A 23,662-nucleotide genomic window follows, 5' to 3' on the forward strand; every position below is an offset into this window, starting at 1 on the left:
GGAGAGAGGGAAGAAAGGAAGGAAAGAGGAGAAGTTGAGGAAGGGAAGGAAACAAATGAGAAATGAAAGAAGAGAGGAAGGGAAAAGAGAAAGTGAAATGAGGAAGGAAGGAAGGAGTGAATAGGAAATTAATGGAAAGTTGAGGGAAGGAGGAATGGGGGAAGAACAAAAGAAGGAAACAAGAAAGGAAGCAAGAAACAAAGGAAAGAGGAGAAGGCTGGGAGAAAACAAAGAGAATGTAAGAAGGGTCAAATTCATTTCTACAATTTTAGGAAAGAACTAGGTATCACCCCTCTTCTCTCTCACTATCTACGTATCATAAATCTATTGCTATAACTCCTATAGCTGCCCATCTCAGCCAAGTGATTCTGATCAATTCTTTCTTTCTTTCTTTCTTTCTTTCTTTCTTTCTTTCTTTCTTTCTTTCTTTCTTTCTTTCTTTCTTTCTCTTTCTTTCTTTCCTTCCTTCCTTCCCTTCTCTTCCTTCCATCCTTTCTTCCCTCCCTCTCTCCCTTTCTTTCTTTCTTTCTTTCTTTCTTTCTTCTCCTCCCTCCCTCCCTTTCTTTCTTTCCTCCAAAAGGGGAAGGAATCCATTAAGGAAAGCAAGAATAATACACACAACACCTCCCTCCCCTTTTATTTTTCTTTCTTTCCTTTCCTTTCTTTCCTTTAGTTCCTTCCTTCCTTTTTCTTTCTTCTCCTCCCTCCCTCCCTCCCTTTCCTTCTTCCCTCCCAAAGGGGAAGGAATCCATTAAGGAAAGCAAGAATAACACACACAACGCCTTAAACACTCAAACTGAATGCAGTTTTTACCTGTCTGCACTTTTTAAAAAGAAAAGAAGAAAGGGAAAGGAAGAGAGAATCTCTGGATAACTGCTGTCCCTGCTATCTGGCCCCTCTAAAGAGAGGTCAAGGATGATTTAAATGCATTGCATGCTTTGGCAAGTGGACAGCTGGAATTTTGGCAGCGGCACCAGCCGGAGATCCTGGGAATGTGACCTCCGGGGATATTAATAATTACGATGCACGGACAGTAGCACAGCCCTTGCCTCCGGCTTCTCCTTCTACAGCAAAATAGAGACATATCACTAAAAATTCAAGAAACTCTTGAATCATACACAAAAATTGGCAAAATAGAGGACAATCTTTGTCCAAGATAAGTCAGCAGGGGAAAAACCCAACTTTTCTTATCCGGAATTTCGCTATGCTGGGCGTTTTGAGTTCAAACCGAAGAGAAAAGCATCTAAATTGGCACTGGGATAAAAGAAATGGAAGCAGGATGATTGATGTTAGCCTGAGAGTGGCAACTGGGGCAGCATCTGGCCAAGCTGGGTGGTGGTGGTGATGAAGTCGATCTGGATGGGAGACCGCCAGGAGATCTCAGGATTGTAAAGGAAACCGGGATGTTTAAAACAAAACATGGGGAAAAGGCAGTGACAAACTACTTGTGGCTACAAGTAGTCCTCGACTTACAATGGTTCATTTAGTGATGGTTTGAAGTTACAACGGCACTGAAAAAAAGTGACATGACCATTTTTCACACTTACGACCTCTGCCGAATCTCCATGGTCATATGATCAAAATTCAGAGGCTTGGCAACTGGTTCATATTTATGACAGTTGCAGTGATCCGTTTTGCGACCTTCTGACAAGCAAAGTCAATGAAAAAACCAGATTCACTTAACAACCATGTTACTAACTTAACGACAATGATTCACTTAACAGTAGCAAGAAGGGTTGTAAAATAAGGCTAAACTCATTTAAAACTGTTTTGCTTAGCAACATACATTTTGGGATCGTGGTCGTAAATTGGGGACTACCTATATTGGCAAGAAAACCTCCTAACCTTAAATCTGGTTTATTTTTTACTCGTCAGGGTTTAAGTTGTTTTTATTTTCTTATTTTAGAAAAAACTTTATTAATTTTACTTTTAAAAGAAAACAACACAGCTACAAATTATGTACAACAAAAAGACAAACAGGTCTTGGCATAGGCCAAGAGGGAAAGAGAGGAAGGCTTGAGAGAGGAAAGAGGGAAAGGGAAGGGAAGGGGGTGGGAAGAGTAGGGAAAACAATTATAATAAAACCATATTTTTTGTGACTGTCTGTAAGATCCTTTCTTCTTCAAAACTATCGTCGGCGGTGCTTTTCTTTATCTCTGCTTCGGAGGCCCTCGGCCTTAATTTTCCTAGAGGTGATCTATCTTTGGTTTAGCCAATTATACCAAGGATTCCAATTGTTATAATAGGTTGAGGATTCTTTATTTTTAATGCTTGGGTTAGTTTGTCCATTTCGCGCATTGTAAAATTTTCTGAATAACCATAAGTTCAGTGGGGATAGAAGGTAGTTTCCAGCACTGGGCAAATGCCAGTCTGGCCGGTTAAGATATGGATTGTAATATACTTCGATTTTTTGGATATTTGTTTATCAAAAATTCCTAGAAGGAAGGATTCTGGTTTGTACTCAATTTGTTCCTTGGTTATTTCCTCTAGCCAGTGCCTAATTTTTTGCCAGTACTTCTGGGTTTCCTTGCATGACCACCACATGTGGAAGAAGGTACCTTCTATGTTTTGACATTTCCAACATTTGGGGCTCGTGTTGGGGTGCATCTTTGCCAATCTTGAAGGGGGCAGGTGCCATCTATAAAACATTTTATATGAGTTTTCTTTATAAGCTGCTGATTTCGTGATCTTAATGTTCCTGTTCCAGATCCTTTCCCATTCTGCTAGGGTAATGCTCCGACCCACGTTTCTGCTCCACGCAATCATATTTCCTTTGACAATTTCTTGTTCTAGTTCTGTTTCTAATAAATGTTTGTAAAATTTAGATATATTTTTTTTACTCGGTCCTAATAGAATTTTGTCTAAAGTCTGTAATTTATTGTAGATTCCAAATTCCTTAATGTCTTGTTTGTATCTACTATGAATTTGAAGGTACACCCACTGATCAATTATAAATCCTCGCTCTTGTAATTCTTGTCGTGTTTTCAGCTTTCCTTGTGGGTCTAATAAATTTTCGTACTTAATCATTTTAGTTATGTCCAAATTATTAGGGTGTACTATCGCTTCCATTGGAGATAGCCAAATCGGTATTTTTAGATAGAGTTTTTTAATGTACTTTTTTCCAATTAGTTAATAAAGAGTCCCTGATAAGATGCCTATGGAAATATGATTGCCTGGGTTTCCCAGTTTCCCACAGAAAGGCATGCCATCCTTTCTGCATATCGTGGCCTTCTAATACTAGTGTTCTTTTGTTGGTTAGATTCACCCAATCCTTTATCCATAGTAGGGTGGCTGCCGTATGATACATTTCCCAGTTTGGCTGGGCTAACCCTCCTCTGCTTTTCGAATCTTGTAGGGCTTTTACGTTAATCCTAGCTTTTTTCCCCTGCCAAATAAATTTCAACGTTATCTTGTTTAATTCCATTAAAAAAAATTTATTTAATTTGATTGGAATTGTCTGGAATAAATATAGAAATTTTGGCAGAATATTCATCTTAATCAAAGCAATCCTGCCCAATAAGGAAAGTTGTAATTTACTCCAGGAATCTAAGTCTTCCTTGGATTGTTGGAGAAGTTTGTCATAGTTGTTTTCTTTTAATGATTTGCTTTGAGGAGTTAGCCAAATTAGAGCCGAATAGTTACGAGACAAAAAGCGAGGCAGACTTAAGTAAATGGACGAAGGAAGGAAAATTCTTTCCATCAATATAAACGGCCTAAATTCAAGAGCTAAAAGGAAAAGGATTCTAAGTTGTTTTTAAAACCCTGTTTTTTAAAGCTAATTCTCAGAACACAATAGGCACGATCTTTTTGCTATGGTTGTTAAGTGAATCACTGCAGTTGTTAAGTGAATCAAGTGGTCATTAAGCAAATCAGGCTTCTCCCATTGACTTTGCATGCTGGAAGCCAGCTGGGAAGGTGGCAAATATTGATCACATGACCCTGGGACATCACAAGTGTCACAAATATATCCCAATTTCCAAGCAAGCTGAATTTGATCATGCGACTGGTGAATGCTGTGATGGTCATAAGTGTGAGGACTGGCCTTTTTTCAGTGTTTTTGCAATTCTGAAGTCACAAAATGAACGGTTGTAAGTCGAGGACTGCCTGTATTCGTAATTAATTTCTTTTTTTAATTAATTCACATGATTGATTTTACTTTATTAAATTTACTGCTTATTTATATATTTTTTATTGCGATGGTACAAAAATGTGGTATAAAGTTTGCCGTGATGTGGCAAAGTGTTGGAGGCTTCATGTTTTTTTTAAAAAAATATTAAATATGAGCAGTTTTGAACAAAACTTAAAACAAATCGAAGGTGGGAACCAAGCGGCTCTCAAAAAGGAAGGCCCGGTCACGCCGTTGCTTAGCAACAATTTTTCCCGCTGCTCTGCTCTGAGTGGCTAATTTCAGTCACGTGAAATCCCGCCTTCTCCTCCATATCCCGCCCACTAACGTAGGGAGGGGAAGCTGTGGCGCCGATATCGAGCGCCTCGTGTGGAGGATTAAGTTAAAAGCACTCCATGCTCAAATGACACCTTCTGTCCTATTCTGCGCATGTGCACAGCAGAAGGAACGAAGAGCTAGAAAATATAGTGAGCCCTCCTATACCTGAGGTCAGGAGAACAAAGCGCAGTATCCGATAGTTGGCAATTAATGAATCTTTCTGAATAAGGCCATTTCTCTTTCCCAGAGAGATAAATATGTTAAGCAACAACTAGAATTTCTCCTGTTTTTCCTACATATTGGAAAAACATCTCGCAAGACCACAACGCTGCACCACTCTACCCAAAGTAGTCTATAAATGGACCGCAAAACTCACGTGACCGCACGTCCAGCTTCGTCTTTCTAATCACGTGCCGAGGGAGTGACGTCACCGCCGTCGTCAGGGTCACCCTGCTCTTTCGCCTCCTTCCTCCGCCTCCTCTTAAAGGGCCATGTCTCTTTTGTCGTCGCTGCTGCGGCGGCTGCCTCAGCGAGGCCTCGTCACGGCCGCCGTGGCCGGTCGACACCGTCTGGCGCAAGCGAGACCCCGGCCGGGCAGAAACGGAGGCCTGTACCGAAGGACATCCCTCCAAGCGGCAGCGGGAGGAGCCGTTCGCGTTGGCAGTGGCCTCAGCCTATCAGGTGAAAGGGGGCGTGTCTTCTTGACCAATGGAGACTCGGGTATGGCCAGAGTGGGCGTGCTTTCCCGTGGGGGCGGGGCCTCCGAGGCATAAATGGGATGCCGGTATTGGCATGCGTGGATTGATTGAAGATAAGTTTTGTAGTGGGGTTTTTTTCTTTTAATATTTATTCCACTGAAATTATGGATTAAGGCAAAAAAAAATTGACTGGAAAGGAATCCCCGTGCCAGAAAAAGAAGCCAAGAAACAGACTTGCAAATTCTGGATCTTAAAAATAAATAAATACAAGTCAGATAACAGATAACCCATGATTGAGTTGGAAGGGACCTTGTAGGTCATCTAGTCCAACCCACTGCCCAAGCAGGAGACCCTACACCGTTTCTGACAGATGGGAGTCCAATCTCAAAGTCATTTTCCTCCCAGCTGCCTTTGACTTCCTACCATTATCTTCAAGCCAACATGGGCAGTGGCTGATGGGCGAAATTATCTCGGTTTCCAGCTTGGCAGCCTTTCTGAACCGCAACTGGTCGTGGGGAAGGGCGGGTTGGTCATAATGGTTGGAAACACCTCTGGCAAAAGACAATGCCACCCAATTACAGGCACCAATACTGCATCCAGTTTTCGTTGCCACGATGTAAAAAAGATGTTGATATTGAGTCTCTAGAAAAGGTGCAGAGAAGAGCAACAAAGATGATTAGGGGACTGGAGGCTAAAACATACGATGAACGGTTGCAGGGATTTTGGTATGTCTAGTTTAATGAAAAGAAGAAATAGGGGAGACGGGATAGCAGTGATTCCAGTACTTGAGGGGATGCCTCAAAAAAGAGGGAGTCAGGCTATTCTCCAAAGCCCCCTGAAGGCAGGACAAGAAGCAATGGATGGAAACTGAACAAGGAGAGATTTAATCTGGAATTAAGGAGAAATTTCCTGACAGTTAGAGCAATTAATCAGTGGAACAAGTTGCCTCCAGAAGTTGCGAATGCTCCAACACTGGAAGATTTTAATAAGAGATTGGATAACCGTTTGTCTGAAGTAGTATAGGGTTGGACTAGAAGACCTCCAAGGTCCCTTCCAATTCTGATGTAATGTTCTGTTCTATTCTATTCTATTCTAGTTTCCATTCCATTTCATTCCATTCTTCTCTTCTCTTCTCTTCTCTTCTCTTCTCTTCTCTTCTCTTCTCTTCTCTTCTCTTCTTGTTCCTGTTCTGTCCTGTTCTGTTCTTCCTATTCCTATTCTACTCTACTCCTATTCTACTCTACTCCTATTCTATTCTATTCTATTCTATTCTATTCTATTCTATTCTAGTTTCCATTCCATTTCATTCCACTCTTCTCTTGTTCCTGTCCTGTCCTGTTCTGTTTTATTCTTCCTATTCCTATTCTATTCTATTCTACTTCTATTCTATTCTATTCTATTCTATTCTATTCTATTCTATTCTATTCTATTCTATTCTATTCTAGTTTCCATTCCATTTCATTCCATTCTTCTCTTCTGTTCTAGTTTACTCTATTTTCAAATTCTAGTCTATTCTGTTTTCAAATTCTATTCTATTCTATTCTATTAATTCTTTTCTATTTTTCCTTATTCTAATTCTATTCTAAATTCTAATTCTAATCATTCTAATTCAGTTTCTGATTCTGATTCTATTCCTATCAATTCCGAGGCATCTGCCCTTTTCTCTCACTCGGGAGTATGGGGGAAGCGGGACTTGCCCTCTTTTGCGCCAACCTCTCCGGCTTTGGTTGTCTTCCAGCCTTCTTCCTTTTCTCTGGAGAAACTGGGAAGAAGGATGAAGGAGAGGAAGGCAAGGCCAAGGCAGACCCCGAGGACGCCATCATCCTGCTGCTGAAAAAGGCCAAGGTGAGCAGAGACAGCCCCGGAAGTGGAGTCGGTGCCCTGGAACGGTCCTTTGGCAAGCAAGACCTCTGGGGAAGGACAAATCTGTTGCTCTCCCCCAGCATCCGGTCAGAGGTTTCTGGCTTGCCTCCCTCTCCATCTATGGGACCAGGAGGGGCTGCAGGGGCAGGCAAGAAGGTCATGAGGTGGCTGCTATCTTGATTTTTACAAGGGTGCCCTACAAGCATGTTTTAAAATCTTTTTCTGGGAGCTACTAGGCTGCCTTTGCTAATTTAATCAGGTTTTTCTTTTCTTCCTTCTCCTTTTCCCCTTCTCCCCTTCTCTCCTTCCTTCCTTATCATCCTTCCTTCTTTCCCTTTCCTTCTTTCCTTCCCCTTTTCTCCTTCTCTTCTACTCTCCTTCCTTCCTTCTCCGTTTTCCCTTCTTTCCTTCTCCTCCTTTCCCTTTTCCTTCCTTGCTTTCTTCTTTCCCCTTTTCCCTTCTCTCCTCTCCTTCCTTCCTCCATTTCCCCTTCTCTCCCTCGTTGCTTCCTTCCATCCTGCCACTAGCTAAAGATCATGAAAGGAGAGTTGGAAGAAGCCGAGCGCCTCCTGCACGAAGCCGCCAGGCTCTCTCAGCAATCAAGCAACAACACGGCCATTATTTACACCTATGACATGGTTAGTCCTCCTGAAAACTCCCCTTGTGGTTCTCCTCCACAGTTCTTCCAGAAACTATCTATCTATCTATCTATCTATCTATCTATCTATCTATCTATCTATCTATCTATCTATCTATCTATTATCTCTATATCTATTATCTCTATATCTACCTACCTACCTACCTTATATCTACCTACCTACCTCTATTTCTCTCTCTTTATCTATCTGTATCTATCTATCTATCTATCTACTATCTATCATCTATTTAATCTATCTTATCCATTTCTTATCTATCTATCATCTATCTTATCTATCTTATCTTTCTCTATTTCTCTATCTATCCTCTATCCTCTATTTATCATCTATCATCTATCTACCTATCTTATCTATCTAGATATCTACCTATATCTATCTATCTATCTATCTATCTATCTATCTATTTATCTTATCTATCTATCTATCTATCTATCTATCTATCTATCTATCTATCTATCTATCATCTATTTATCTTATTTATCTAATCTATTATCTATCTATCTATCTATCTATCTATCTATCTATCTATCTATCTATCTATCTATCTATCTATCAATCATCTATTTATCTTATCTATCTAATCTATTATCTATCTATCTGTCTGTCTGTCTATCTATCTATCTATCTATCTATCTATCTATCTATCTATCTATCTATCTATCATCTATTTATCTTATCTAATCTATTATCTATCTGTCTGTCTGTCTGTCTATCTATCTATCTATCTATCTATCTATCTATCTATCTATCTATCTATCTATCTATCTATCCATCCATCCATCCATCCATCCATCCTCTATTATCTCTCTCTCTCTCTCTCTCTCTATCCTCTATATCATCTATCATCTATTTATCTTATCTATCTAATCTATCTGTTTTCTATTATCTATCTATCTCTATCTATCTATCTATCTATCTATCTATCTATCTATCTATCTATCTATCTATCTATCTATCTATCTATCTCTATCTATCTATCTATCTATCTATCTATCTATCTATCTATCTATCTATCATACTGAAATAGAAATCAGTGACACAAAAGTTCTCTGCTAAGGAGCAGCAAAAAAAAAAAGGCAAAACATCCCCATTTCCTTGGTGTCTTCCAGATGGCAAACTTGGCCTTCCTGAGGGGAGAGCTGGAGAAGGTAAGGAAATAATTGGAAGGGGACCCCCATTTCCTTGTGGGTGGGGCCTTGGGTGTGGCTACGGCGAGCCCCTTTCCTTAAGCCCCTTGTGACCTCCAAGCACCTCCACTCCCGCCTTCCTCTTTTCTCCTTCCAGGCTGAGAAGCTTTTCAAAGCCACCATGAGCTACATGCTCGCCGGGGACGTAAAGCAAGTAAGTGCGTTTCTTGGTTAGGAACCTGCGGTTTTGTATCGCCTACCTCTAGACCGGGGAGGTCTGCAAACATGGCCACTATAAGACTTGTGGACTACAACTCCCAGAATTCCCCACCATGCCCAGTTGAGTCATCGTGCTTAGGAAGTTGATGCCTTATACATCACCCCACACACACACACCCTTTTCCCCCCACCCACCCCACCCCTCTTATCTTCCAGGATGACAATGCAATCCTCCAGATGTCCCTGAAGCTGGCCAGCATCTACGCGGCTCAAAACCAGTAAGTTTGATCCCCTCTCCAGAGCACCAGGACAGGAAGCAACGGGTGGAAACTAACCCAGGAGAGAAGCAGCCTAGAACTAAGAAGGGGCTTCCTAACAGTTAGAAGAATTAACCGGTGGAACTACTTGCCACAGAAGTTGTAAATGCTCCGGAGTGGAGGTTTTTAAGAAGAGACTGGACAGTTATTTGTCTGAAATGGATGGATGGCTGGATGGAAGGATAGATGATAGATAGATGAGGTATATAATGATAGATAGATGATACATAGATGATAGATAGATAGATAGATAGATAGATAGATAGATAGATAGATAGATAGATAGATAGATAGATAGATATGATTGATGATACATAGATGGATAGATTGATAGATGATTGATAGATGATATGATACATAGGTGATAGATACATACATACATAGATGATATAGATGATAGAGAAATGATAGATGATAGATAGGGGTAGATAGAGATAGATAGATGATTGATAGATGCATACATACATGAATAGATGGTAGATAGAGAAATGATAGATGATAGATATGGATGGATAGAGATAGATGATAGATGATAGATGATACATAGATTGATAGATACATAGATGATAGATAAATGATAGATGGATAATAGATGATTGATGATAGGTAGATTGTATATATATATGTGTGTGTGTGTGTGTGTGTGTGTGTGTGTGTGTGTGTATATATATATATATATATATATTTTATATATATATATATATATATATATATATATATATATATATATATATATTTGTTTCTGAGGTTCTTGGGTATTTGTATGTGGATCTTTGGTTGTTCGGGTTTTCTCCCGCGTAAGATTCGAAGTATCTAGGCAACGTTTCGATGAAGTCTCATTCATCATCTTCAGGCTTCTGTCTCCGGCTCTGTGCTTTTCAGAGTAATGGAGATTGCAGCTGCTTCCTCCTTTTAACTGCTAGTGGGGGTGGGACTTGATTGGGTGGGGGCTTGGCTGTGTTCTGATTGGGTGGGGGTGTGTTCTCATTGGTAGGGGTTTGGCTGTGTTCTGATTGGTTGGGGGGTTGGCCGTGTTCTGATTGGTAGGAGGCGTGTTCTGTTCAGGTGGGGGCTTGGTTGTGCTCAGGTTAGTCTTAGTTGCTGGGGGATTTGAGCTGGTGAGTTGTGATCTTGCTGTTTGGCTTCGAGTTCGTGGTCGTGCTGCATCTTCATAGTGGGTGTTGGTTTGCTTCGTGTATGGCTCGGAGGGGTATATAAGCCTGATGATGGCAGATGAGATTCTGCCAAAACGTTGCTCCAACTTTAAAAGCACAACTACAATGACGTGGGAAAATAACCGAACAAAGCCGAATGCCATATATTTATATTTATATTTATATTTATATTTATATTTATATTTATATTTATATTTATATTTATATTTATATATATACACACATACATACATACATACATACATACACATATACACAGAGAGAGAGAGAGAGAAATACTTTGTGGGTGGAAAAACCTCTCTTTAGTTATAAAATGTGAACCCCCAAAGGAACTTTAAATCCTGCGCAGAGACAAACTCGCCCTGGCCGGCTACCAGTTCTGCATCCTGACCCTGGAGGAGAAGGTCGTGAAGCAGAAGGAGATGCCCGCAGACACCTTGCCAGGTAGAGGACCAAAAGGGGCTGCCCAGACCTGCGTTGGTCTTCAGTCCTTGACTTACGACCCATCACCCAGCCTGACTTGCCGGGCTGCTGCTTATGACCCAGAATCTGGCAATTGCTGTCCCCTTGTGGTCATGTGATGGAACTTCAGGCTCTCAGAGCCCGCGTATATGGCTGTTTGCGGCATCCTTTACTGACAGGGCCGCGTCTTATAACGGTTTTACCAAAAACAGCATTTGTTTCTGGTTTTCCAGCCAAACTTCTCCCATAGTGAACTATGGCTTTGCTTAATGACCACGACATTCACTTAACCACTGCAAAAATGGTATTAAAATCAGCTTGGGGATCAATGCATTTTACATAATTTAACTATTATGACTGTGATGAGCGCTCCATTGTGGTCATAATTCAAGGACTACCTGATATTTGGTTTGGGGCGGGAGGAACCTTCTGGGAATTATAATTCATGGCATTACAGGTCGTCCTCGACTTACAACCACAATGGAACCCAACATTTCCACTGCTGCATGAGACGGTTCTTAAGTGAGTTCCGCCCCGTTTTAAAACCTTTCTTGTTAAGCGAATCCCTGAAGCCGTTAAATGAGTCACACGGTTGTTAAGTGAACCTGCCTTCCCCTTTGGCTCGTCAGAAGGTCGCCAAAGGGGATCAAGGGACCCCCCGGGAATGCCACGATGGTCATAAATACGAGTCGGTTGCCAATTGTCTGAATGTTGGCCGCTGGAGATGCCGCAAGGGATGTTAAGTATGAAAGGTATGAAGATGTCAGGATTCCGGCAGTCGCCCGAAGGAAATAATGAGCCTCGAGCCAAACTTCAAAACCCAGGCGGTGGGATTTTACCGGTTCAGACCGGTTCTATAGAACCGGTTGTTATGATTCTGCACAGTTCAGAGAACCGGCAAATCGTGTCCCTGGCTGGCCCCGCCCCTCTCCTCCCAGTCAGTCCTTATCGCGCATGCGCGACATCATCCACATGCCCAACATTCCTGACTGCGTTCTCCCCTGCCCGGTATCTCCTTAAGGTATTTCTTTTTCATTTTTCATTTTTACCTTTGATTTGATTTGTCAATCGCTTACCAGATACAGGTATAAGAATAAATATAGTTTTGAATACATGAGATAGATACTTATAAGAAAAATAAAAAGAAACAACAGGACAGGGACGGTAGGCATGATTGGTGCGCTTATGCACGCCCCCTACAGACCTCTTAGGAAAGGGGTGAGGTCAATAGTAGACAGTCTAAGGTTAAAGTTTTTGGGGTTTGGGGAAGAAACCACAGAGTCAGATAGACATCCAGTTTTGGCCACCACACTATAAAAACAATGTTGAGACTATAGAAAGAGCGCAGAGAAGAGCAACCAGGATGATTTTAGGGGACTGGGGGCTAAAACATATGAAGAACGGTTGCAGGAACAAGGCCTGGCTAGTCTACGGAAGAGAAGGACCAGGGGAGACAGGAGAGCAGTCTTCCAATATTTGAGGGGCTGCCCCAGAAAGGAGGAAGGGGTCAAGCTATTTTCCAAGGCACCTGAAGGCCAGACCAGGAATAATGGATGGAAACTGAACAAGGAGAGATTCAACCTAGAAATAAGGAGAAACTTTCTGACAGTGAGAACAATCAACCCATGGGATAGAAATTGCCTTCAGAAGTTGTGGGAGCTTCATCCCTGGAAGCTTCCAAGAAGAGATTGCACTGCGATTTGTCAGAGATTGTGTCAGGTTTCCTGCTTGGGCAGGGGGTTGGACTAGATGACCTACAAGGTCCCTTCCCATTCTGATTATCTGTTATCTGACTATGTGTCATGCCAATCGGAGCCGGCCTGGGCTCACTTGTCTCTTGCCCTCTTGTTCCAGAGGAAGAACGGGTCAACACCCATCTTTTACTAGCCATGAGTCTGGACTCCTACGCCCGCTATCTCCTGGCGCACCACGAGACAACGATGGCCCAGACCATGTACGAGCGGGCGCTGAAGATCGCGCTGGAGGTCAACGGGGAGAGCCACCCCCAGGTGACCCCTGCGGGAGGCTTCCAAGGTGGAAGGGCCAAAGGGTGGAAACTCATCAGGCTGACAGGGTTTTATAGGCTTAGTTCAGTTTACTTGATTGTCATTGCACCTCGTACAATGAAATCAAACCCCATCTTCAAAATAAACACAACCACACATCCTTCACTTTCCACACATTGAACCGGAAACCCCCGACACCACACCAACGCTGCGCTATACAGCAGAATTAAAAAGAGCTACTTCCCTGGGATAGAAGCTGTTTTCCAGCCTGTTTGTCCTTGTTTTTATTTTATTTTATTTTATTTTACTTTATTGTCCTTGCACCTCATACGACGAAATTAAATACCATCTTCAGGGTACCTTATGATTATGAAAATAAAAAACACAAGCACACCTCCACCGCATTCTATACAATGGAATTGAAAACCCCTGATATTGCATTCATATTACACTATAGAGCAGAATTCAACAGAGCTACTGGCCTGGGATAGAAGCTGGTTTTCAGCCTATTTGTCCTTGTTTTTATTATTATTATTATTATTATTATTATTATTCTGTGCCAGATGGTAATAGTTCAAAAAAAAAATAGGGTGCCCAGGATGAGATGGATCTTTGAGAATGTTTTGAACTTTCTTAATGGGGTTTCCTGCATTTCCTGAGCTGAGGAGAGGGTTGGACTAATGGACCTCTGAGGGTCCCTTCCCATTCTGTCATTCTTTTTTTCTTTTTCTAAAATGCTTCTTAAGGCGTTATTTTATTATCTCAAATACAAAGAGGAGAAGGAAAAAAAAATAGGAAAGGAAGGGAAGGGGAAACAGGAATGGTGGGTGTGGGATACAAGGGGAAAAAAAGAGGGAGAGAGAGAGAGAAAGAGGAGGGAGGGAGATGGATAGTGGGAGGAAGGAAGGAGAGAGAGAGAGAACGAAAGGAGGGAAGAATGAAAGGTGAAATAAAGAACGAAAGAAGGAAAGAGAGAAAAAAGGAAAAAGAGAAAGAGGTAGGAAGATGAATAGGTGAGAGGAAGGAAGGAGAGAGAGAGAGACAGAAAGGGAAGAATGAAAGGTGAAATAAAGAACGAAAGAAGGGAAGAGAGAAAAAAGGAAAAAGAGAAAGAGGTAGGAAGATGAATAGGTGAGAGGAAGGAAGGAGAAAGAGAAAGAGAGAGAGAGAGAGAGAAGGAAGAGCACGTCTTCCCTAGTTGCCTTCTTCCTCCTCCTCCTCATTCTTGCACTGGTGATGTTCCCTAGTAGGGTCATGAAATGTCTGCAAGGAAACCACCAAGCTCAGAGAGCACCAAGGACCCCACAGTCTTCTTCCTCCTCTTCCTTTTCCTCCTCCTCATCTCCACAAACCCTACTCCCATCTAGCACTGATGATGTTACCTAGCTGGGTCATGAAATGTCTGCAAGAAAACCACCAGTCGTCCTTCTTCTCCTTCTCCTTCTTCTTCTTCTTCTTCTTCTTCTTCTTCTTCTTCTTCTTCTTCTTCTTCTTCTTCTTCTTCTTCTTCTTCTTCTTCTTCTTCTTCTTCTTCTTCTTCTTCTTCTTCTTCTTCTTCTTCTTCTTCCTCCTCCTCCTCCTCCTCCTCCTCCTCCTCCTCCTCCTCCTCCTCCTCCTTCCTCTTCCTCCTCCTCCTCCTCCTCCTCCTCCTCCTCCTCCCCCCCATAGTTCCACCCTGTAGTTCCATACTCTTTCTGACTGCTGCCATCCACTGAAGCCTCCTTTTCACGGACTCCTCGGGCAGCACAGCCTTTCTGGCTTCGGAGTCCCTCGACTTCACTCTTTTCCTTTCTGATCTGCAGTGTTTCGTTTCGTTTTTCTTCCTCCCCTCCTCAGACCGTGGTGGTGATGAACGATTTGGCCACGGCGCTGGATACTCAGGGGCTCTACGAAGAGGCCTACGCCCAGGTGAGCCGAGCCGCCGAACTGGCCCAGGAGACCCAGCACACGGATACCCACGTGATCCTGAACAACCTGGCTGGCATTCTGATCCATAAAGGTGAGAAGTGGCATCGAGAGGGGTGTGAATCTACCTGGCGTGGCAGGGAGATGGGAAGAGGCGGGGTGGAGGGGAATCTCTGTAAGTTTTCAAGAGAATTGGGCTGCCATTGGTCAGAAATGGTGTGATCTCCCGCTTGGACCGGGAGGCGGGGGAGGTTGGACTAGATGACTTCCAATGTCCCTTCCAACTCATCATCTCCTGGCGACTGGCCCCAAAATCACCCAACCGGCTTTCATGCCTAAGGCGGGACTAGAACTCACCGTCTCCTGGTGACAGGCCCCCAAATCACCCAACCGGCTTTCATGCCTAAGGCGGGACTAGAACTCTCCGTCTCCTAGTGACTGGCCCAAAAATCACCCAACCGGCTTTCATGCCTAAGGCGGGACTAGAACTCTCCGTCTCCTAGTGACTGGCCCAAAAATCACCCAACCGGCTTTCATGCCTAAGGCGGGACTAGAACTCACAGTCTCCTGGTGATTGGCCCAAAATCACCCAGGTGGCTTTCGTGCCTAAGGCGGGACTAGAACTCTCCGTCTCCTAGTGACTGGCCCAAAAATCACCCAACCAGCTTTCGTGCCTAAGGCGGGACTAGAACTCTCCGTCTCCTAGTGACTGGCCCAAAATCACCCAACCGGCTTTCATGCCTAAGGCGGGACTAGAACTCACAGTCTCCTGGTGATTGGCCCAAAATCACCCAGGTGGCTTTCGTGCCTAAGGCGGGACTAGAACTCTCCGTCTCCTAGTGACTGGCCCAAAAATCACCCAACCAGCTTTCGTGCCTAAGGCGGGACTAGAACTCTCCGTCTCCTAGTGACTGGCCCAAAAATCACCCAACCGGCTTTCATGCCTAAGGCGGGACTAGAACTCACAGTCTCCTGGTGATTGGCCCAAAATCACCCAGGTGGCTTTCATGCCTAAGGCGGGACTAGAACTCACCGTCTCCTGGTGACAGGCCCCAAAATCACCCAGGTGGCTTTCATGCCTAAGGCGGGACTAGAACTCACCGTCTCCTGGTGACAGGCCCAAAAATCACCCAACCAGCTTTCATGCCTAAGGTGGGACTAGAACTCACCGTCTCCTGGTGACAGGCCCCAAAATCACCCAACCGGCTTTCATGCCTAAGGCGGGACTAGAACTCATCGTCTCCTGGTGACAGGCCCCAAATTACCCAACCGGCTTTCATGCCTAAGGTGGGACTAGAACTCTCCGTCTCCTAGTGACTGGTCCAAAAATCACCCAACCAGCTTTCATGCCTAAGGCGGGACTAGAACTCTCCGTCTCCTGGTGACAGGCCCCAAAATCACCCAGGTGGCTTTCTGCCTAAGGCGGGACTAGAACTCACCGTCTCCTGGTGACAGGCCCCAAATCACCCAACCGGCTTTCATGCCTAAGGCGGGACTAGAACTCACTGTCTCCTGGTGATTGGCCCAAAGACACCCAGCCAGCTTCCATGCCTAAGGTGGGACTAGAACTCACTGTCTCCTGGTGACAGGCCCCCAAATCACCCAACCGGCTTTCATGCCTAAGGCGGGACTAGAACTCACCGTCTCCTGGTGACAGGCCCCAAAATCACCCAACCAGCTTTCATGCCTAAGGGGGACCAGAATTCACCGTCTCCTTGTGACAGGCCCCAAAATCACCCAACCAGCTTTCATGCCTAAGGCGGGACTAGAACTCACCGTCTCCTGGTGACAGGCCCCAAATCACCCAACCGGCTTTCATGCCTAAGGCGGGACTAGAACTCACTGTCTCCTGGTGATTGGCCCAAAGACACCCAGCCTGCTTTCATGCCTAAGGTGGGACTAGAACTCACTGTCTCCTGGTGACAGGCCCCAAAATCACCCAACCGGCTTTCATGCCTAAGGCGGGACTAGAACTCACTGTCTCCTGGTGACAGGCCCCCAAATCACCCAGATGGCTTTCATGCCTAAGGTGGGACTAGAACTCACCATCTCCTGGTGACAGGCCCCAAAATCACCCAACCAGCTTTCATGCCTAAGGCGGGACTAGAACTCACTGTCTCCTGGTGACAGGCCCCAAAATCACCCAACCGGCTTTCATGCCTAAGGTGGGACTAGAACTCACCGTCTCCTGGTGACAGGCCCCAAAATCACCCAACCGGCTTTCATGCCTAAGGCGGGACTAGAACTCACCGTCTCCTGGTGATTGCCCCCAAAATCACCCAACCAGCTTTCATGCCTAAGGCAGGACTAGAACTCCCAGTCTCCTGGTGACTGGCCCAAAAATCACCCATCTGGCTTTCATGCCTAAGGCGGGACTAGAACTCTCCGTCTCCTGGTGACAGGCCCCAAAATCACCCAACCAGCTTTCGTGCCTAAGGCGGGACTAGAACTCACCGTCTCCTGGTGACAGGCCCCAAAATCACCCAACCGGCTTTCATGCCTAAGGCGGGACCAGAATTCACCGTCTCCTGGTGACAGGCCCCAAAATCACCCAACCAGCTTTCGTGCCTAAGGCGGGACTAGAACTCACCGTCTCCTGGTGACAGGCCCCAAAATCACCCAACCAGCTTTCGTGCCTAAGGCGGGACCAGAATTCACCGTCTCCTGGTGACAGGCCCCAAAATCACCCAACCAGCTTTCGTGCCTAAGGCGGGACTAGAACTCACCGTCTCCTGGTGACAGGCCCCAAATCACCCAACCGGCTTTCATGCCTAAGGCGGGACTAGAACTCACTGTCTCCTGGTGATTGGCCCAAAGACACCCAGCCTGCTTTCATGCCTAAGGTGGGACTAGAACTCACTGTCTCCTGGTGACAGGCCCCAAAATCACCCAACCGGCTTTCATGCCTAAGGTGGGACTAGAACTCACCATCTCCTGGTGACAGGCCCCAAAATCACCCAACCAGCTTTCATGCCTAAGGCGGGACTAGAACTCACTGTCTCCTGGTGACAGGCCCCAAAATCACCCAACCGGCTTTCATGCCTAAGGCGGGACTAGAACTCACCGTCTCCTGGTGACAGGCCCCAAAATCACCCAACCAGCTTTCATGCCTAAGGCGGGACTAGAACTCTCCGTCTCCTGGTGACAGGCCCCAAAATCACCCAACCAGCTTTCGTGCCTAAGGCGGGACTAGAACTCACCGTCTCCTGGTGATTGGCTCAAAGTCACCCAACTGGCTCCCTTGGGGTCCCATGTACAGGTTGTCCTTGACTTCATGACCACAGTTGGGGCTAGATTTCCCGTTGCTAAGTACGGTGATCATTACGCGAGTCACGCCTAATTGTGGCCATGATTGTTAAGTGAATCAATGCAGTGGTGAAGTTAGTTAGCAAACCCAGTCGTTAAACGAATCTGGCTCCACCGATTGATTTTTGCTTGTCAGAATTCCCAAAAGGGGATCACAAGACCCTTCCCCCCCAGGGATACTGCAACCGTCATAAGTATGAGTCCATGGCTGAGAGCCTGAATCTTAATCCCAGGACCGTGGAGACGTTGCGACGGTCATTAAGTGCGAAAAACGGCCCTTAAGTCATACTTTTTTCAGTGCTGTCACTAAATGAATGGTTGCGAAGTCGAGGACTTGCCTGCACTGCCATTTGTCGGAAATGGTGTAGGGTCTCCCACTTGGGTGAGCGGGTTAGACTAGATGACCTACAAGGTCCCTTCCCACTCTGATTATCTGTTATCTGTATCCCCCCCTCTCCCCCACCACAAAAGGAGATTATTCCCAGGCCAGGCAGGTCTACAAAACTGCCCTGGAAGCGGCCGAGAAATCGGGGGACGGCGTCGCTGTGCGGTACATCGCGAAGGAACTGGCTCAGCTGGCCAAGAGGAAGCGGATGCAATCCAAAGCCAAGGACGGCGTGGCGGAGACGGACACGGGCAAGGAAGGGGCCGAGGGGCCGAAGGAGTGACCGCAACACCCCCCCCCCCGTGGCTTGGAAGAAGAGAGTCCGAATGGCGATAGGCGAGGGCAACGCGCAACGCACCCCGCGCGGGTCACGTAGCGCAGCCCTCCATCTGCGCCCTGCCCAGGAGGACGGAGCCCAGGGGGTGCCAGCTGGAGGGCAGAGGGGGGGCAAGGACCCCCCCCTCTGAGGACAGCCCCAGTTTGGAGCCCCCGGGGGCTGAATCAAGCGGGAGACCCCCTGCAGCTTTAAGCAATAAAACTTAATTGTTTTGATTTAACCAATCGTGCCGCTGGACCTCATGGGGGATTGCAAAAGGCGGCCCCCTACTGGTTGGCATTCACTGCAGATTAGATTGATCAAGAGTTTTAACAGATCGTGAAGAGTTGGAAGGGACCTTGTAGGTCATCTAGTCCAACCCTCCCCCACCCACCCCCAAGAAGGAGACCCTACACACCATTGTCAGCTTGTCCTTGATATACAATGGTTTGTTTAGTGACCGCTGGATCTCTGGGCCAAATAAAGCCCAAATAGCTGCAGCTTCAGCAATAAAATTTATTATTTTGATTGATTGATTGATTGATTGATTGGATTTATATTTAACCAATCGTCCCGCTGGACCTCATGGGGGGGGCTGCAAAAGGCGCCCCCTACTGGTTGGCATTATCTACAGATTGGGTTAACAAGAGTTGGAAGGGACCTTGTAGGTCATCTAGTCCAACCCCCACCCCACCCTCAAGAAGGAGACCCTACTATATCATTGTCAGCTTGTCCTTGATATACAACAGTTCGTTTAGTGACTGGTAGATCTCTGGGCTGAATAAAGGAGATACCTGCAGTTTAAGCAATAAAATGTGTTATTTTAACTAATCGTCCCGTTGGACCTCATGAGGGCCTACAAAAGGCGCCCCCTACAGGTATGCGTGAACTATCGGTTGTCATTGATTTACAATACTTCGTTTAGCGACCAAAGTCGCAACGGCGCTGGGAAAAGGGAGTTGTTTTCTTCCACACTTACGACTGTTTTGCAGCATCCCCAGGGTCACGTGATTCCAAATTTGGGGCACCTGGCAACTGACTTGTACTTATGACCGTCCTGGGGTCCTGCGATCCCCTTTTGCGACCTTCTGGCCAGCGGTCAGTGGGGGAATCCCGATTCACTTAACAACAGTGTTATTAACTTAACAACTTGCAGTGATTGGCTCGACAACCGTGGAAGGTATAAACGGGGCAAAACTCACCTAGCTTCTGTCTCGCTTAGCGATGGAAGTATTGGGCTCAATTGGGATCGTAAGTCGAGGACTATAACAAAATATGGGGTAGGTAGGAGAGGCAAACAAGGAGATGGGGCTAAAATATTTTTCCAGTGGATTTGAAACCCGGGAGCTCCAATCCTGATCCCATGAAGCCATTTTTTCCCCCGGATGACATCTGAGTGCAGCAGTCAGTTTACAGAGAGGACCTGGGTTCAAATCTCCAGAGTTGATAGATTCAAGGAGGGGATTGAAACTCTCAGAGAGCAACAGAAGATCCAGGCCTTGCTGACCAGACGGGAGTTTGGCCGTGTTGTAGTATTTAGTCCTGTCAATGCTTAGGATGCTCTTCCCCTCCCCGCAAATTTTTAGAAAACCAGGACGTCCCAAGTTAAGATGGCCGTTTAGGGGAGGGTTTCTCAACCGTGGCAACTTTAAGAGGGGTGGAGTTAAACTCCCAGAATCCCTCAGCGAGGATGCTTTAAGAGGAGAGGACTTCCGCTCCCAGAATCCCCCAGCCAGGATGCTTTAAGAGGGGAGGGCTTCCACTCCCAGAATCCCCCAGCCAGCCTGCTTTAAGAGGGAGGACTTCACTCCCAGAATCCCCAGCCAGCCTGCTTTAAGAAGGGTGGACTTCCGCTCCCAGAATCCCCAGCCAGCCTGCTTTAAGAGGGGTGGACTTCCGCTCCCAGAATCCCCAGCCAGGATGCTTTAAGAGGAGGGCTTCCATTCCCAGAATCCCCAGCCAGCCTGCTTTAAGAGGGAGGGCTTCCATTCCCAGAATCCCCAGCCAGCATCCTTTAAGAGGGAGGGCTTCCACTCCCTGAATCCCCAGCCAGGATGCTTTAAGAGGAGGGCTTCCACTCCCAGAATCCCCAGCCAGCATCCTTTAAGAGGAGGGCTTCCACTCCTGAATCCCCAGCCAGGATGCTTTAAGAGGGTGGGCTTCCACTCCCAGAATCCCCAGCCAGCATCCTTTAAGAGGGGGGACTTCCACTCCCAGAATCCCCAGCCAGCATCCTTTAAGAGGGGGACTTCCACTCCCTGAATCCCCAGCCAGGATGCTTTAAGAGGTGGGCTTCCACTCCCAGAATCCCCAGCCAGCATCCTTTAAGAGGGAGGGCTTCCACTCCCTGAATCCCCAGCCAGGATGCTTTAAGAAGGGTGGACTTCCGCCTCCCAGAATCCCCCAGCCAGCCTGCTTTAAGAGGGGTGGACTTCCGCTCCCAGAATCCCCAGCCAGGATGCTTTAAGAGGAGGGCTTCCATTCCCAGAATCCCCAGCCAGCCTGCTTTAAGAGGGAGGGCTTCCACTCCCAGAATCCCCAGCCAGCATCCTTTAAGAGGAGGGCTTCCACTCCCTGAATCCCCAGCCAGGATGCTTTAAGAGGGAGGGCTTCCACTCCCAGAATCCCCCAGCCAGCCTGCTTTAAGAGGGTGGGCTTCCACTCCCAGAATCCCCCAGCCAGCATCCTTTAAGAGGGAGGGCTTCCACTCCCTGAATCCCCCAGCCAGCCTGCTTTAAGAGGAGGGCTTCCACTCCCAGAATCCCCAGCCAGCATCCTTTAAGAGGGGTGGGCTTCCACTCCCAGAATCCCCCAGCCAGCATCCTTTAAGAGGGAGGGCTTCCACTCCCAGAATCCCCAGCCAGCCTGCTTTAAGAGGAGGGCTTCCACTCCCAGAACCCCCTACTCTGCATGCTTTAAGAGGAGGACTTCCACTCCCAGAATCCCCAGCCAGGATGCTTTAAGAGGAGGACTTCCACTCCCAGAATCCCCCAGCCAGCATGCTTTAAGAGGGTGGACTTCAACTCCCAGAATCCCCAGCCAGCCTGCTTTAAGACAGAGCTCTCCAACCTTAGCAACTTTTAATATTTCTGGACTTCCACTCCCAGAATCCCCCAGCCATCCTGTTTATTAGAGAATTCTGGGAGTTGAAGTCCACTCTTCAAGCTTGAGAAACCACTGGTTTTTGGTGTAATTCTCACACCTTCCTTTGCACCCTGCAAGACCAGGGAAGTGATTTATGATTTACTCAAAGGGGCCAACAGACCATGGCGGCTGCCCACAGGGGCCATGGGTGAGAGTGGGGAGAGGGCAAAGGACACCCCCCCCCAAAAAAAAAATTATTCTGGGTTGCAGTGATGATGAATAGCAGCCTGTTTCTTTTGCCCACCCTGGAATACAGACTTTAAAAGCCCACTTTTCCAGCTCTCCGCTCCCAGCCCCGAGAAAAGACGGACCGAAGGAAAATTTTGCAAACCTGCTTTTCTTTTTATTATTTGATTGGTCTGAATTGTAGAAGTCGCCCTTTTACTCGGGGTAAAATGTACCAGCAGAACAGGGACACAAGGGGTGGGTGGGGTGTTATTTGGGATTTTTCTTCTCCCCTCCCCACCCCAGAAAAATTAAAATTTGCAGAACATACCAAGGGGAAGAACAACAGCAGGAGGGATCAGAAATCAACGACGGGGTGAAAATATATATATATGTGCATATCTATTCAACCTCCCAAAGTAGGAAATGTTATTTGAAATCACAGAAAGGGACAATTCCCTGTGCAAAGTAAAACTTTTTTTAAAAAACCACCAAATCTTTGGAATTTTGCAAAATTATTATTATTATTATTATTATTAATAATAATAATAATAAGTTTCACGAAGACTGCAATTTCTCCTATTTCACCCGCCGTCCGTTGAAGGTCTACGAGAGAAATTTGCAAAATAAAAAACCTTTGTTGAGGAAGTGTGTTTGCTTCCTGGCTTATTATTTCTTCATTAATTAATAAATACGTTGTTGCCCCTGTAATGGGTTTCCGGTTGTGCATTTTGTTTGCAGGGCCTCTCGGGAACGGACAACAACGGTTTAAAAGGTAACACAACTTTTGTGTCCTCTTTTTCCACACACACCCCCTCTCTTTTCCTACAGTTTTTCACACCCTGCAATGTTTAGCAACAAGGTACCAAGCCCGAATTGATTGATTTTTTTTTAATTGAGCCCTGGATGAAAACTGGAAAGGCAAACGCACACTAAGGGAACGACACAACCTGTTGGGATGAAAGGGACAAACTTGCCGCTTTGTGCAACTCCAAGTAACTTCTCTCTCTGCTCTGCAAAGGACTACAACTCCCATCTGCACGGCCGTAGGGGGTGGGTGTCATTCCAGGAGTTGTGGGAGGCGGATTTCCTTTCCAGAAATTAGCTTTGAGAAACTTTTTAAAGCCATTTTTCCCAATCTTGGTGACCTTATAAGAGGTGTGGACTTCCAACTCCCAGAATTCCCCAGCGGACTGGGGAATTCTGGGAGTTGAAGTCCACACCTCTCTTAAAAGTTTGTCGAGGTTCGTTAACACTGCCCTAAAAATTTGCCAGTGCAATCCTAGAATGCCCTAGAGGGCAATTGGAGCCTTTTTTGTGAAACGGGGGAGAGAAAAGGGGATTTAATAGCTCAGATTTATCGTTAAATTCAGCTTTTCTTACACAAAATCGGCTTTTAAACCCAGCCCAACCGTGGCTTCAAATCCAGACCAGAAGCCGTCTGCAAAGTGATCGCTTTGCCCTGCCACAAAAA

General features: G+C 45.8%; 2 protein-coding genes across 8 annotated transcripts in view; one reads left to right on the plus strand and one right to left on the minus strand.

Moving 5' to 3' along the window:
- The window catches only part of ZSWIM7 (zinc finger SWIM-type containing 7), a 38,064-nt gene extending 32,980 nt beyond the window's left edge, over positions 1-5,084 (minus strand). For all 4 annotated transcript variants that reach the window (XM_087924685.1, XM_087924678.1, XM_087924671.1 and 1 more), the window contains exon 1: positions 4,821-5,084. The gene's annotated coding sequence lies outside the window, so the exon portion shown is untranslated. The remainder of the gene's footprint in view (positions 1-4,820) is intronic.
- Positions 4,849-23,662, plus strand: TTC19 (tetratricopeptide repeat domain 19). Of its 4 annotated transcripts, none has more exons than XM_087924601.1 (10): positions 4,849-5,125; positions 6,881-6,987; positions 7,533-7,643; positions 8,771-8,809; positions 8,946-9,002; positions 9,224-9,285; positions 10,849-10,943; positions 12,816-12,970; positions 14,804-14,966; positions 18,650-19,408. In XM_087924601.1, exons 1-10 carry the CDS (start codon positions 4,936-4,938, stop codon positions 18,844-18,846), a joined length of 1,176 nt encoding a protein of 391 aa, XP_087780727.1. In that variant the 5' UTR covers positions 4,849-4,935; the 3' UTR covers positions 18,847-19,408. The 4 variants fall into 4 exon arrangements, with proteins under 4 accessions (XP_087780727.1, XP_087780736.1, XP_087780742.1 ...); XM_087924610.1 differs by lacking the exon at positions 18,650-19,408 and adding an exon at positions 22,280-23,662 and having other exon boundaries at positions 4,936-5,125; XM_087924616.1 differs by lacking the exon at positions 18,650-19,408 and adding an exon at positions 23,020-23,662 and having other exon boundaries at positions 4,936-5,125.

The sequence above is a fragment of the Pseudonaja textilis genome, chromosome 1 (genome assembly GCF_049901715.1).
Source record: "Pseudonaja textilis isolate UNSWEBS1 chromosome 1, rPseTex1.2, whole genome shotgun sequence".
Taxonomy (NCBI): Eukaryota; Metazoa; Chordata; class Lepidosauria; order Squamata; family Elapidae; genus Pseudonaja; species Pseudonaja textilis.